Source organism: Erpetoichthys calabaricus, chromosome 6 (assembly GCF_900747795.2).
Source record: "Erpetoichthys calabaricus chromosome 6, fErpCal1.3, whole genome shotgun sequence".
NCBI classification, from domain to species: domain Eukaryota; kingdom Metazoa; phylum Chordata; class Cladistia; order Polypteriformes; family Polypteridae; genus Erpetoichthys; species Erpetoichthys calabaricus.
In genome coordinates this window covers 206,585,520-206,599,919 of record NC_041399.2, presented here as the reverse complement: position 1 = coordinate 206,599,919, position 14,400 = coordinate 206,585,520, and the positions used below count along the sequence as shown (strand labels likewise).

At 40.3% G+C, this 14,400-nt stretch overlaps 3 protein-coding genes across 8 annotated transcripts in view; 1 reads left to right on the top strand and 2 right to left on the bottom strand.

Annotated features, from left to right (window-relative positions):
* The window catches only part of LOC114653822 (aerolysin-like protein), a 989,661-nt gene that overhangs the window by 690,958 nt on the left and 284,303 nt on the right, over positions 1 to 14,400 (bottom strand). The window lies entirely within an intron of this gene.
* Positions 1 to 14,400, bottom strand: part of LOC114653829 (uncharacterized) — a 192,674-nt gene that overhangs the window by 60,546 nt on the left and 117,728 nt on the right. The window lies entirely within an intron of this gene.
* The window catches only part of LOC114653995 (uncharacterized), a 77,913-nt gene continuing 76,829 nt past the window's right edge, over positions 13,317 to 14,400 (top strand). The window contains exon 1 of the mRNA XM_051929007.1: positions 13,317 to 13,402. Within this exon, the coding sequence (XP_051784967.1) occupies positions 13,341 to 13,402 (62 nt within the window). The 5' untranslated portion in view covers positions 13,317 to 13,340. The remainder of the gene's footprint in view (positions 13,403 to 14,400) is intronic.

Below are 14,400 nucleotides of genomic sequence, written 5' to 3'. Positions count from 1 at the left end.
ATCTTATATTTTCCCCCGTGCTTTTCCCATTGTCTTTTCACAGAAGGCTGTTTATATTGATTTGCATATTCAAAGAGGCGTAATTCTGGGAGGAGTTGGGGCGGGACAGAAGGCGCGTGCACGTGAGTTACTTTTCACGCTGATCGGGATTTATGTAGTGGAAGAACGTGAAAGTTTGCGTGCGCACAGATTCCTGCATCTGGATTTTTCTGTGCGTACGCACAATCCTGCTTTTGTGCTTACGCCATGTTATAGTGTGAGTTCTACGCACGGCGTTATACATGAGGCCCCAGGTCTTCTCTCAGTCGATTCCCACTGTTAAGTGTATTACACTGAACTTTTTCTGCCAGTCAGTTTTCTAAATTAAAAATGAGGAATGGCTCTCATTGATACTGCAAGTTGATTAATTCATTTATTTGAAGAAGTAACTTTAATTTTAAAATACCTATATTATTGACTTTTAACACAGAACTTCTGGAATTATATTTTTATAACGTTAGGGACTCTGGGACATTTTCTTATTCATTATTCCCATTCTTATATTTCAAGTTGTAAAAATTTAGTGTAAATGTATTTATCAGAAATGCACACATGTAAAAAAATACTTGTTTAATTTTATAGAAAAAAGAAGTAACAGTGACAGAGACTCTGCAGTTTGCATTTTTAAAATAAAAGTCAAATTAGAAGGTGCCCAGTAGAAAAGAACAAAGACACAATACAGAATGTTCTCGGCTGCACTCTGGTGACAGTTTGTAATGTCTGAATTATTACAGAACAAGAAGCTTTCAAATAAATATACTTGAAGACACATTTCATTTTCATTTACTGTATAGTCCTGTTGTTTAAATCAACCATGCACATGTCTGACCATATTACTTCAAAATAAAGCTATCTTAAAAACCAATTTAAGAAAAACTGAGACAGCAATTAGCTAAAAACTTTATCAGAAAATGAGGGGAAATTAAGTGGGTAGATTAAGTGCATGCGGTGGGCTGGTGCCCTGCCCGGGGCAGCGCATCAGGACACATTATTCTGCTGAAAGAGGCCACTGCCATCACAGAATACCGTTGCCATGTAGGGGTGTACATGGTCTGCAACAATCTTTAGGTAAGTAGTATGTGTCAAAGTAACATCCATGCAAATGCCAGGACCCAATGTTTCCCAGCAGAACATTGCTGAAAGCATCACATGCCTCTGCTGGCTTGCCTTCTTTCCATAGTGCATTCCACTGCCATCTCTTCCCCAGGTAAATGACATACACACATCTGACCATCCCCTTGATCTAAAAAGGAAGCATGATTAATCTGATCAGGCTACCTTGTTCTGTTGCTTCATGGTCCAGTTTTGATGTTCATGTGCCCATTGTAGGTACTTCAACGGTGAACAGGGGTCAGTAGGGCTATTCTGACCCTTAAAATCTGGGCCTTCCAATGAACCTTCCTTTCTTCACCGCCTCTCTTCCTCTCTCCCGAGCTTTGTCCTCTTCCTCCAATGACTAATGACTGAAGGAAGGCGGCCTCTTTTATATCCACCTGGACATGCTCCAGGTGCCCTCTGACGATCTTCCTGCGGCACTTCCAGGTGTGGCGGAAGTGCCGCATGAGCACTTGGAAGCACTCCGGGTGTCCCTGGTAATCCTTCCAGCAGCACCTCCAGGTGTGGTGGATATGCTGATGGCCAGGGCTCCTCAATCCTCTGGGCGCCCCCCTGGTGGTGGCCACGGGCCCCTAAAGGGTTGAGCTTCCATGCTCAGTTCCCGTGGCCCCCATACAAACCAGGGCGGCTTCCATCTTGTGGTCCGGGGGAGGCTTCCTTTCAGGCTTCCCACCTGGGCACAACCCCCAGCTGACTGCCACAGTCCGTATTGGGTGTACGGCCTGGGAAGGTTGCTGGTGCGGGTGACGGCATGGTAAAGTCTGCCAGCTGTCCCGGGTCCTCATTTGAGGATTCATCCCCCACCTCTCTATCCACTACAGAGAGAGACACTCTGCAGGAGGCCAACACTCGTGGGAAGAGGGCATTCCTTTTTCCTATTAAGAATGGCCAGGTGAGGTGTCTGATATGGCAATCCACCTTCAAGTTTTTCCCTTTAAATTTCAGAGGAAGTAATATAGTCTCGTATATTTTAATGTCCCCATGGATGCAGCTGATGTTCACTTGGTCTGTGGTCTTATAAGGGGTCTGCTGGAGCAAGTCACAGCAGACTATGTAGAGGTCACTATCAAAGTCCAACAGTGCTGAGAATTCCTGTCCAGCCAACGTAATAGAGACCACAAAATTGTCCCCCTTTAACATATTGGGGGAAACTTGTGAGCCGCATACCTGGGCCAGACCGATGGCCTTTGTTTGCGCAGGTGGGAGGTGGCACTCTCAAACCAGATGTCTCGGTTGATCACAATGAAGGCAGCTGTGTTCAGTCCACACTATGGCGTTCCTACAATGACATCTTCCACCTGAGGTGCCGGCGACCATAGAAGTCTGTGCTGGTTGGATCGAAGTCGGGGTCAAGTCTGTTCACAGAAGATGGAAGAATCAGACTGAAGCAAGAAGTGATGTGCATCATTTGAAAATGTTTTCATGCTTTTTGTTTTCACTGCAGAACATGGTTTTAGACTGGAGTAATAGAGAATGGAGGGATCGAAATTATAAACCAAACACAAATATGCAAAACTTGCAAGGTCAGCCATGCACACGACTAATGATGCTGCTTCAGATTAGAAGTAGTTTAAGAAATCATTTTAGAAAAGCATCATCTGGACTAGCAGGAAAAGTAGAAAGAAACTGAGCTGAAGGGAAGTGAAGACAAAGTTCAAGCTAAAAGAGCAAAAAAATATTACCTTGTGTAAATGTTGAATTCAAAACAAATCACATCAAATTTAATACAATCTTGGTACCAACAAAGTTGAAGTGAAAAAAATTTCAAAAAATTTATAAATTTGCAAAAACCTCAAGTAAACTTTTTTCACGTTGTCATTATGGGGTGTTGTGTGTAGAATTCTGAGGAAAAAAATGAATTTAATCCATTTTGGAATAAGGCTGTAACATAAGAAAATGTGGAAAAAGTGATGTGCTGTGAATACTTTCCGGATGTACTGTATATACTGTAGGAAGTGTGCCCTGGTTTAAAATATCATTTACAAGAAGGAAGGACTTTCACTTTCATCTTCCATTCCATGCTCATGTTTCATATTTCCAAAGTGTGATTCTACTGACTAAGAATTACTGGTATGCACTTGCACTTTTAGGAACGTTAGGTACTTTTTAGATACCCAACCTAAAACTGCATTGATGCCAGAAAAAGAAATAAAATGAAAGTGTAACAGTTTGTCTATGATTTGGGGGTCATACACTTATATTCTGATCAACTGAGGACATTTGCTTAAGGATTCAATAAATATTATTATTTAAAGGGACGAAACAAAAAGGAAAGGAAGAGATGAACACACTTAAGTTAAAGATAATCAGGAGTGTTTCGGAGACAGACAAACATCAAGCGGTGGAACTGTACATGCTTTTAGACAGAAATATTAAGGAAGAGACTGCCACAAAACTTTAAATCAAATGGTTGGAATATGTATAGGCTTGTAGTAGATGGCTAGTCTGTCTAGAAATTTGAAAGGCAGTCATACAAAAACCACCTGATGATAAATCAAAAAGAGTGGAAAAAAATCAATTTAGAAATGCACAGGCTTGAAAAGCAGGCAGAAACTAGACTGAATCGAAGTGGATAAAGTTCAAGCTTAACCAGCCCAAAATATTGTCTTGTGTAAATGCTGAAATTCAAAGTTCAGTCACGGTGCTCACAATATTTAGGTGAGAAAGAAACTGATATTATTTTACAAACTATTTTAAAAACGTCCACAAAACACCCACAGTAGATGCTACTTATTTTATGTGAAGAATTCCTAAATATATGTGAAACACAAAGAAATATAATAATAATAATAATATATATGTATATATATTCTCAGCTCACATTCATCCATCCATCCATTATCCAACTCGCTATATCCTAACACAGGGTCACGGGGGGTCTGCTGGAGCCAATCCCAGCCAACACAGGGCACAAGGCAGGAACCAATCCCGGGCAGGACACACACAAACACCAAGCACACACTAGGGCCAATTTAGAATCGCCAATCCACCTAACCTACATGTCTTTGGACTGTGGGAGGAAACCGGAGTGCCCGAAGGAAACCGACGCAGACACGGGGAGAACATGCAAACTCCACGCAGGGAGGACCCGGGAAGCAAACCCAGGTCCCCAGGTCTCCCAACTGCGAGGCAGCAGCGCTACCCACTGCGCCACCGTGCCGCCCTCTCAGCTCACATGTTCATCTAAAATAACACTTACTTTAGTTATTCACTTGAAATAGAAAAGAGGATGCTGCTTTAAATGTCAGTAGAATCAGTAGCATGTTTATGTGAAGAGAGAACTTTCACTTTCACTTTCATCTTGACATTCATCCTCAAGCTTTACTTATTTTTAGCAACTGCAGTTTTTCCTTTAATGTTTATGAGAGATTTAAAGTAAAAACAAATGTATTAATATAGTGTTTTCAGATTTCAACCATGAAATCCTTGCGACTATGAATTATGCATCGGTATTTTTTAGGAATGAATTAAATGCTAAAAAAACTAGCAGATACACAACACACAACTGCATAGATGGTAGAACATGTAATAAAATGAAAATGTAACAGCTTGTAGCAGGAGTAAAAAGACATGGGGATGTGGGAGTGTGGGATAAAGAAGTAATGGAATAGCAGGGTTAAATCAGTGACAGGCAGACATCAAGAGTTTTGGGACATTGAAAGAAATAAAGAAAGTAGGGACCGCAAATTGGGGTTGAAATATTTTTTAAAAAACAAGCAACAAAATACGTAAGATAATATATATCCTGTACTTACCAGTTCACTTGTCCTAATGCAGTCTGTTACTTCAGCTTTAGTTTAAACAGCAATGTGCCCCAGCTCGGGAATTTTCTTCTAAAACATTTTCAGTTTTTGCTCTGTTGTTTATGAGATTTTGAAGGTCAAAATAAATGCATTTAGTAATATTGTTTTCTTAGATTTCAACAGTGTGTTCCAAGTGACTATGAATTACGCATTTGTATTTTTGGGAATGCATTTAATGCCAAAAACTAGCAGGTGCACAACTCACAATAGCAGTTGGTAGAATAAGTAACAAAATTAAAATATAACAGCTTGTCTGTGATTTGGAGGTCAATTATTTACATTCTGATCACATGAGGACATTTGTTTAAGGCCTGCTAAAATATTAGTATGTAGCAAGAGTCAAAAGACATGGGGGGTTTGGGAGATGAAGAAGAATTTGGAAAGCAGGGTTATTTTGTTATTGTGAATTTCCCATTGGGATTAATAAAGTATCTATCTATCTATCTATCTATCTATCTATCTATCTATCTATCTATCTATCTATCTATCTATCTATCTATCTATCTATCTATCTATCTATCTATCTATCTATCTATCTATCTATCTATCTATCTATCTATCTATCTATCTATCTATTTCAGGGTCAGATAGACATAGAGCAGAACATGGACGTAGAGAGAAATAATAAAGAAAGTAGGGACTGCATACCAAATGCTAGAAATGTGCATTGACTGGTGACAAGTAGCCAAGGCTGGATTATCCAATGGGCCAGTGCCCAGAAGCTTTGGACTGCTGAGGGCCTTGGAAAGCCTCAGTTCAGTCAAGCTGAGCACTAGGGTTATTGGGCCTCTCAGTTCATACAATGTGAACTGCAAAAAAGGGCCCATTAGGTTCTTCAGTTAACACAGTGTCAGCCGGACACCAGAGCACCTGGGCAAGTCAGTGTATTCAGTTTGAGAAGAACACCAAGTGAGCTGATCTCCAGGGCCCCATCTTTACACATACATTGCACAACAGTATAATATTCTCCAGTAAATCAGATCATTTCTGCATAACAGGACACTTTGAAGTGAAGGTCATTATGCCACTTGTGTGAAAGCTACTAGGTACAAATGGCTGCATGCTTTCATCCCAGTTATCTGGGTAGCAGTGTTTAACATAAAGTCAACATTTTCAAGCTGAGGTACCATATCCACTTCATTTATCAATAATATTTCAGACAAAATGTCCTGGAAAGCTACATCAACATGACTAAAAAATACTTTGGCAGAAATCAATGGGAAACTATATTTGCTTCAAAATACTTGCTGCTTACTCGTGGTGAAAAGACTCAACTCTAATGAGGGTGCTTTCAAGAGAATTTAAAGATGAGTTGGCCTACCTTGATGCAAGGAACTTTGTTGAAGAGGTTATTAGTTTTGGGTGAGATTGTGGCACAATGGTAGTTCTGATGCCCCGCAGTAAGCAGACCAGGGGTTGTGTCGACCCTCCTGGGAATTTGCATGTTCTCCCCATGTCTGCGTAGGTGTCTTCCAGTTTCCTTTGAACGATATGTAGGTTAGGTGAATTGGCAACCCTAAATTGATCCTAGTGTGTGTGTTTGTCTTTGCCCTTCAATGGATGGGCTCTCCTGTGATTCTGTTCACTACTAAGTAGGTTGGACAATGAATGATTATTTTTACTATTAACTCGCTTCACTCGCCAACCCCCGTATTTGGTTTTCCGGATACACACTTTTAAGATTGTTTTTTTCTTTGAATTGTTGTAGAGAAAAGCCAAGCAAAATGACACCTTTTATTGGCTAACTAAAAAGATTACAATATGCAAGCTTTCAAGGCAACTCAGGCCCCTTCTTCCATCTTGCCTGAAGAAGGGGCCTGAGTTGCCTTGAAAGCTTGCATATTGTAATCTTTTTAGTTAGCCAATAAAAGGTGTCATTTTGCTTGGCTTTTCTCTACATTCATAACGGCTAACACGGTACAACACCCTAGTACTTTGAATTGTTGCTATTTCATTTGTTTCACTTTTATTTCAGAACTTCTGTAAAAACAATATTTGTAATCTTGCGAGTCCCAATATGCTGAATCTTTTTAATGAGGTCAGGATAGGTTTCTCTGTTTGGAATTTCAGCACAGACAAAACGATCTACATCATCAGCATTTAATAATTTTTTTTTACAAAGTAACAAAGTAAGTAGAGTTCTGCATTGGACTCCTGTCTGCAAAGTCGTGCTATTTTCCTCTCACAGTTCCAAAAGTACATGGGGTTACCAAGGTGATACCCCAGCTTTTGTCTAGGTTTTTGTACAAGGGCTAGACAGAACGTTTTTGACTCCTGGGGTAAATTTATGTTTTTAAATAAGCAGACAGATAAATATATATATTAACAAAGTAACCAATAAATGCATGTGCGGTAAACTCCGTTTTTGAAATTCTCAAGATTCTTTATTTGTCACATGCATAGTTATACAGGACAACACGCAGTGAACTGCATCCTGATCCGCTTATCAAATATTGTGCAAAGTTAGAAGAATATCAATTAGATTAACAAAAAGTCATAGATAGAAAGATAACAGTATAGTAGAACATAATACATAAGTAAAATTATGTGAATAAAGTAGAATTAAGTGTTAAGGTGCAATAGTGTAGTAATTACTGTGCAAAACCAAAGTTAGACTGGTGCATAGTTAAATGAGGCAGTTTGTTTGTTTGCGCTACTGCGATCTTTACTTTTTTATATTTTCTAATTTTCCTACTTTCATATCCTTTAACTTTCTCTACATGTGTATAGCGCGAACATTTTTTTTTGAGCCTTTCTAATTTCCCTGGTTTCATAATCTCTAACCTGCTCTGCATGTGTTTAGCGCCAACGTTTGTAAACGTCTTTATGAAGTTCTACTATGTCATTTTACTCACTGTCATTTATTTAAGAGCCGGATTGGACGTGCTTTTTTTTTCAATTCCTCTTTTTCCGGGCTGATAATTACTTTCCTTATTTTCTGAATTTGCACCTCGATTATTCTTTTTTGCTCTTTTCTCTGTCCAACGCATTTGAGTCTCTTTTCTCAGGGCTTTTCTTTCTTCTTTGTTTAATCGTCAACGTTTCATTTCTACCCTATTCATTTAATTTCTAACGTATTGACCTTATACACTTAATATGCACTGAGAGCCATGGAGCTGTGTGTGCTGCATGACTGCCTTTACACTACTGATTTGTTTTTTTTTTGATGTTGCTTGTAAGTAGGGTGTGTCTTGCAAGACTCTCGTTCTATGTTCCCGTGAGATGCACCATGGCAGGTCTCTTTCGTCTCGCGGGTCTTTAAATTATCTTCCGAGAAAAATCATGTATCGTAGAGTATCAGGACAGGGGACAGGATTTCTTTTTATAATAGAGAGACAAAGATGTAGAAGAGGAGAAAGGCAACACTTTTAATCTGTAACACCCAAGGTTCCTATTGTAGCTAAATAATATTGAAACACATTAAACAGCAAAAGTAACAAGAGCACCTTCTTTGTAGCAGAAAGATAAGCCATATACTAGGAATCCAATCTTATTTTTTTTATAAAAAAAGGCGCCAAACAACCAAATCTTATAGACAATTTATTCATCTGTGTTATGTGGTCTACTAAAATAATGGTCTGAGCTGATTAAGTGAGGCACACTACTCCTGATACTGCATACTTTAGTATAACACCTGTGAATTCTTCATGTTCACAAGTCTTTTTACCAGCATATCAGAGCTTCTATAAAAAGCACAATTTTCACCTGGGGACAAATAAAGTTCTATCTATCTATCTATCTATCTATCTATCTATCTATCTATCTATCTATCTATCTATCTATCTATCTATCTATCTATCTATCTATCTATCTATCTATCTATCTATCTATCTATCTATCAAGCTCTTAACATGCCACACTGCACAGAGATGAATGGCTACCTCATTGATGCTTTACAAGTGTAATAAAGACCAAAATAATCCTTTGTTAAGTTCATGTTACATAAAAGCAAATGAATAATAGATCCATTTTGCTGTACCAAACTAAAGTGTTACCTTTTATTAGTGAGATATGAATGTTATGTAAGTCAGGCTGCAGTTAATCCTGCTCTTCTCAATGTTTGCATGTGTGGACCACCAGGGGGCGTACCAGCTGCCCTACCTGAAACAGACAGGCATACACAAGTTCAAGTCCAGCACACACATTTATTCCTTTTCCCTTTGCTCCCAACTACACAGCACAGTACAGTACACAAGTAGCACAATACAGTCCTTTCTTCCTTTATCTTTCTCTGCCACCTTCACTCTTCTCCCAGCAAGCTTCATCCAACTCCTTCCGACTCTGGCTCCTCGAATAGAGTGAGGTGGCCCCTTTAATAGGGGACCTAAAAGTGCTCCAGGTGCACCCAGATCTTCTTCTGGATGCACTTCTGAGTGTGGCTCAGAAACTGTCCAGGTGCCCCCTGGCAGTGGCCATTGGCCCAGCAGGGTTGAGGTTCTAAGCTCCAAACCCATGGTCCTTCTGAGAGCCACAGAGATTGCCCTCTCATGTTCTGGGAAAGGTGTTGTTCTGAATTTGCCCTCTCCCCATGTCCTTCTATCACAGGGGCCAGGCCAGGCAAGGGGCCCTGCCATCCGCCACACATGAAGTTGCGTTTTGTTTAAAAGAAAACCCTATATATCGAATGAACAGTGATTTCCGACACATATACTTCACAATACTTATTTGTATTTGCTCATTAAAAACAAAAAATTAGGATTAAAAGCATCTGTTCAGACTGTGATATTTGCCCGGACACCACCAGTTGGAGGCCACATCTTTATATAAAATTCTTGTTTATTTTCTTCTCCACAACACAACTCACAGTCCCGCACAACAACACAGTGCCACTAGCCCCAGTCACCCTTCTCCTGGGCCTTCTCACTCCTCGTCCCTGGGCCACCTGTCCTCTCTCTCCAGAAGCTTCGTCCTCCTCCTGCTCCCGACTCCAACTCATTGATAGGAGGGAAACGGCCCCTTTTATCCTCACCCAGATGAGCTCCAGGTGCTCTACCTGACGTCACGTCCTAGTGTGGTGGAAGCATCAGGAGAGCACCCGGAAGCACTCCGGGTGACCCTGGAAGGATCGTCCTCCATGGGTGTGGCAGAAGTAAATAAGTCCCGGGCTCCATGAGGCTCTGGGCACCCCCTGGCAGTGGATACGGGCCTCCACGGACTTGAGCCTCCCTGCTCCCCTTCCATGGCCCTCTTCTGCTCCAGGGAGGTTGCCCCCTCATGGCCCAGAGGACAAATATGCCACCTCTCGGTCCCTCCAGGCGTCCCGGCTGGGTCTCACCCTCAGTCATGTACGACAAGACGAATTATTAATCTGTTCAAACAATTTACAAAATTCATTCAAACGGATTATTTTTATTTCTGTAAGAAGCAATTGCACGCATTTTATTTTGCAAGCCATCTTGGTTGGGGGTTTATGGAGCCCCGTGTGTGTCAGGCAAAAAAAGGAAAAGTATTTGTGTTGACGTGGTAAATATATTGTAGATCAAATGCTGATAAATATTTACAGACTGCATTTTAGGTCCCTTTTACTGTAAAAATGTGGAGATGGCAACAATAATGGCATGCAAGCTACGCAACAGATCACAACATCCGCTGCTTCCCTCCAGAAATTCTATCTGACACTCGATTAGTCAAATGAATTTAATTTTATTTATGGTTAATGATAATTTTTATATTGAGTAAGAATGCACAATTGAAGGCAGAAGGAAGTGATTCTCAGTTCTGGTTTATCATTCCTAAAAAGTTTGGAATCCCTGCTTTTATTTATCTGTCATTCTGTAAATGATAAAACAGATTGGAACTCACTAGCAGTGTATAAACCGGCAGCTCAACAGCAGGTTAATCTTTAGAAAAAGGGAATTTTGGAAAGAACAAAGCAGCACATGGTGCAAACACATACTGTAAAAAATGTTTTGTTGGATCAACCTAAATAAATTACTTCACAAGGTAACAAGCAATTTAATTGATTTCTTTCAAATTTTAAAAAGTATTTGAGTAAACTTAATTCATTTGAGTTTGTTTTAACCTTTTCAAAAACTTGAATAAAAGCAAAAAATGTATTTAGTTCAAACCGAATTTCTTTAAAAACTCAAATTAACTGCGGTGGGCTGGCGCCCTGCCCAGGGTTTGTTTCCTGCCTTGCGCCCTGTGTTGGCTGGGATTGGCTCCAGCAGACCCCCGTCACCCTGTAGTTAGGATATAGCGGGTTGGATAATGGATGGATGAACTCAAATTAAAATTTTGTCCATTATTGTATTCACTGTAATCCCAACTTAATTTCTATATATATAGTCACAAACTCGAGGCAGAGTCATATAAAGGTTTGGGGCAGCCACCCGTATAATTTGGTTTCCTGGCTGCAAAGTTGTTTTTTAAATAAAATACAGCACTGATGTGCACAAAACCGAGTCCAAACAGAACTGAGGGAATAGGGAAAAGGTGGAGGCTTTTAAAGGGGGAGACAGGAAGTGAAGTCAAAGGGGTGGGGCTCATGTAGGTCGTCTGCCATTGGTGCGAGCCCGGACGTGACATCACAGGGGTCGGAGCCGGCAAGGTCTCCAAAGCGATTTTTTGCTTTAGACTAAATAGAAGAAGTTACATTAAACGACAGCAAGGTTTTTCAATTTGAAGTAAAGCAAAAAATTACGTTAGGTGAACAAACATATTAATATAGTTCATTACAACTACTAAAATTACCTTAAATCAAAAAAGAGCCCTTTTTCTCTTTTTAGAGTGCACCTTGTTAGAAGATTTTTATTTTAAAAGTAATTTTGAATATTGAACTTGACTTTTGATTAATCATCTGTGGAATTAGACTTTTACATCTCCTTTTTCTTTCAGATGTAGTGATGTCCACATACTTCTGCTCAGCACTCTCCTCCATTTCAGAACCCTCCCTCATCCATTTCTGGGTATCATCAGTTTCCAGTGAAGATGTCAGTCTGCCGTAAGGATATATTATACATATACACACAATCAATTATTAAAAAAAAAAAAAAAAAAAACACTTTAGTGTTGCAGGTTAATCTACCGCACACATGATAGAAATGTGGAAAACATGAAGTACTGTGACTGGTATTGAGAACACAAAAAGCAACACACAAACACAAGAATTAAACCCTGATTTTTGATGCAAAAAGCACTAGATCTTTGGCCGTTGATGGGCAGCATATCACAACAAAGATAAAATTTGAAATATCCTACCTGGGCCTAATGTTATTGCAAAGAAAATAGCTCCGCCCATGTGCACGCTCCTCTGAGCTGTGCACCCTGTCCCTTGAGCTCTGCCCCCCATAGTCCGGCTAACATCCGCCACGTCGTCTCATTTGCGAGAAGCAGATCATGGATATGTGATACACTACTTGCCAAATAATAAAAAGAGTACACGACCAGGTGTAAAGGTCGGATGTTCACAAAGAGCATACCGTGTCGTGTACTCTGTATAATTTTAGCAGGTACTGTAGGACTATGATCTGCTTCTCACAACTGAGAGGAAGTGGCAGATGTTTGCCAACTGACTGACCAAACCACAAGCGTTACCTGGTAACCATCCGGATAATCAGACTGCGATTCAGCCCTATGAATATATTATAAAGGTTATTCTGCAATACTAATTGAAAGTACATGTAGTTGTTGTGCTATTACAACTGCAAACTAAATTCTACAACGTACCAGATTTACATTCATATCAATATCAACGGGTGGCGCAGTGGGTAGCGCTGCTGCTTCACAGTTAGGAGACCCGGATTCGCGTCCCGGGTCCTCCTTGAGTGGAGATTGCATGTTCTCCCCATGTCTGTGTGGGTTTCCTCCCAAAGACATGCAGGTTAGGTGCATTGGCGACCCTAAATTATCCCTGCTGGGTGTGTGTGCCCTGTGGTGGGCTGGCGCCCTGGCCGGGGTATGGATAATGGATGGATGCATAAATACATAACATCTCTTAAATATTAAAATGCAATATACTACTCATTATACTCCCTTTAATACAGAACCTGCCAGTAATAACCATTCTCTATTTTACTAAAAGGCATTGAATGCATTTACTACTCTAATAAACACTAAGTGATGTAAAATATTAATATTAACAAGACTATTCGTTCAAATGTTCTCCCTAATGTTTGACCCTTTACTTGTGAACTTGTACATAACTTACATTTGGTCAGCAGACGCACAAACGAAAAACTTTCTTTGGGGTCTCCAGCAGTACCAGCTTTCACGTTGGAAGTGTCACTTGCGCACTGCACGCCCTGCCGGCTTTCACGTGACGGGGCTTCAGCGCCTTAAAGCCACATGAGCCCTTTTTGAAACAGATATATAAGGCTACGCGAGGCTGATTTAAACACACTGCTGTTTTAACACAGGACCGTTCAGAGAAGAAATCAAAGTATGGCTTCCAGGTTTGTACGTGTCGGAGTGACACCTGCTCCACGTTGCTCCGTTGAAACTAGGTAAGCAAACATTATAAAACTAGTCATTTAGCCCGTTACAATAACGGACTCTAGAAAAGTAGTTCATAAACATTAGCAGGAACAGTCTATATTAAATAGCAAGGGACTTTGACCTCATTCTTTTTGTTGTTCGTATTTTTCTTTCTTTCAGCCTTTCTTTTGTTGATGTTTACTTGCTGAGCTGACCGTTCTTCGTGGGCTGCCGCCGTGTATTGTGTGTCTTTAATTTTCTGTGACAGTAATACTGTCTTGTACGTCCGCTGGCTTTTACGTCCGTAATATACCTTTAATTTTCTCTGGCTGTAATACAGGCGTGCGCGTCGGGAATATGCCTTTAATCTCATCTGACAGTAATACTGGCTTGTATGTGGCTGTAATATGCGTCGCTGTATTGTGTACCTTTAATTTCCTCTCGCAGTAATACTGGTTTGTAATTCCGTAAAACGCCACTAACTTTATCTGACAGTAATCTCGCGCATCGCACCGTGCTCCGCGCATGCGCACTTCACCAGAAGACACACACGGACACCTGGACGCAGAAAGGGATTTTATTAAAGAGGATGCATTGTTTTAACCTTACAACTCGGAATGTTTAATATTGTACATTCAAATAATTTTCAGACATTGCAACACAGATGTTTGAACAACTGTCACACAGCTCAGGGGTCTTGGGTCCGGATATGATCTGTATTGAAAGCGATCACTCAATAAGTGCACAAGCCGAGAGTCCGGTTGGGTATCTTCGAAACTGCTCCGATCTGATGAAGTGTACCGTAAAATGGACGGGTCATCTCTAAATGCAATTCCTTTCAGCCAAAACTGCCTGGTTAAACTCGGTCAGAGTAATGGGGTAAGTTTATTCGGAGAAGTCTGAACGTAGTCGTGAAATCATAATCTGTAGAGTACACTTTAGCGCAAAGGAGAGGAAATAAATAGAAAAGGAGAGAACAAGAACTTAAATTAACATAACAGCCAAAACTTTCGTTCTAGGTATTTTA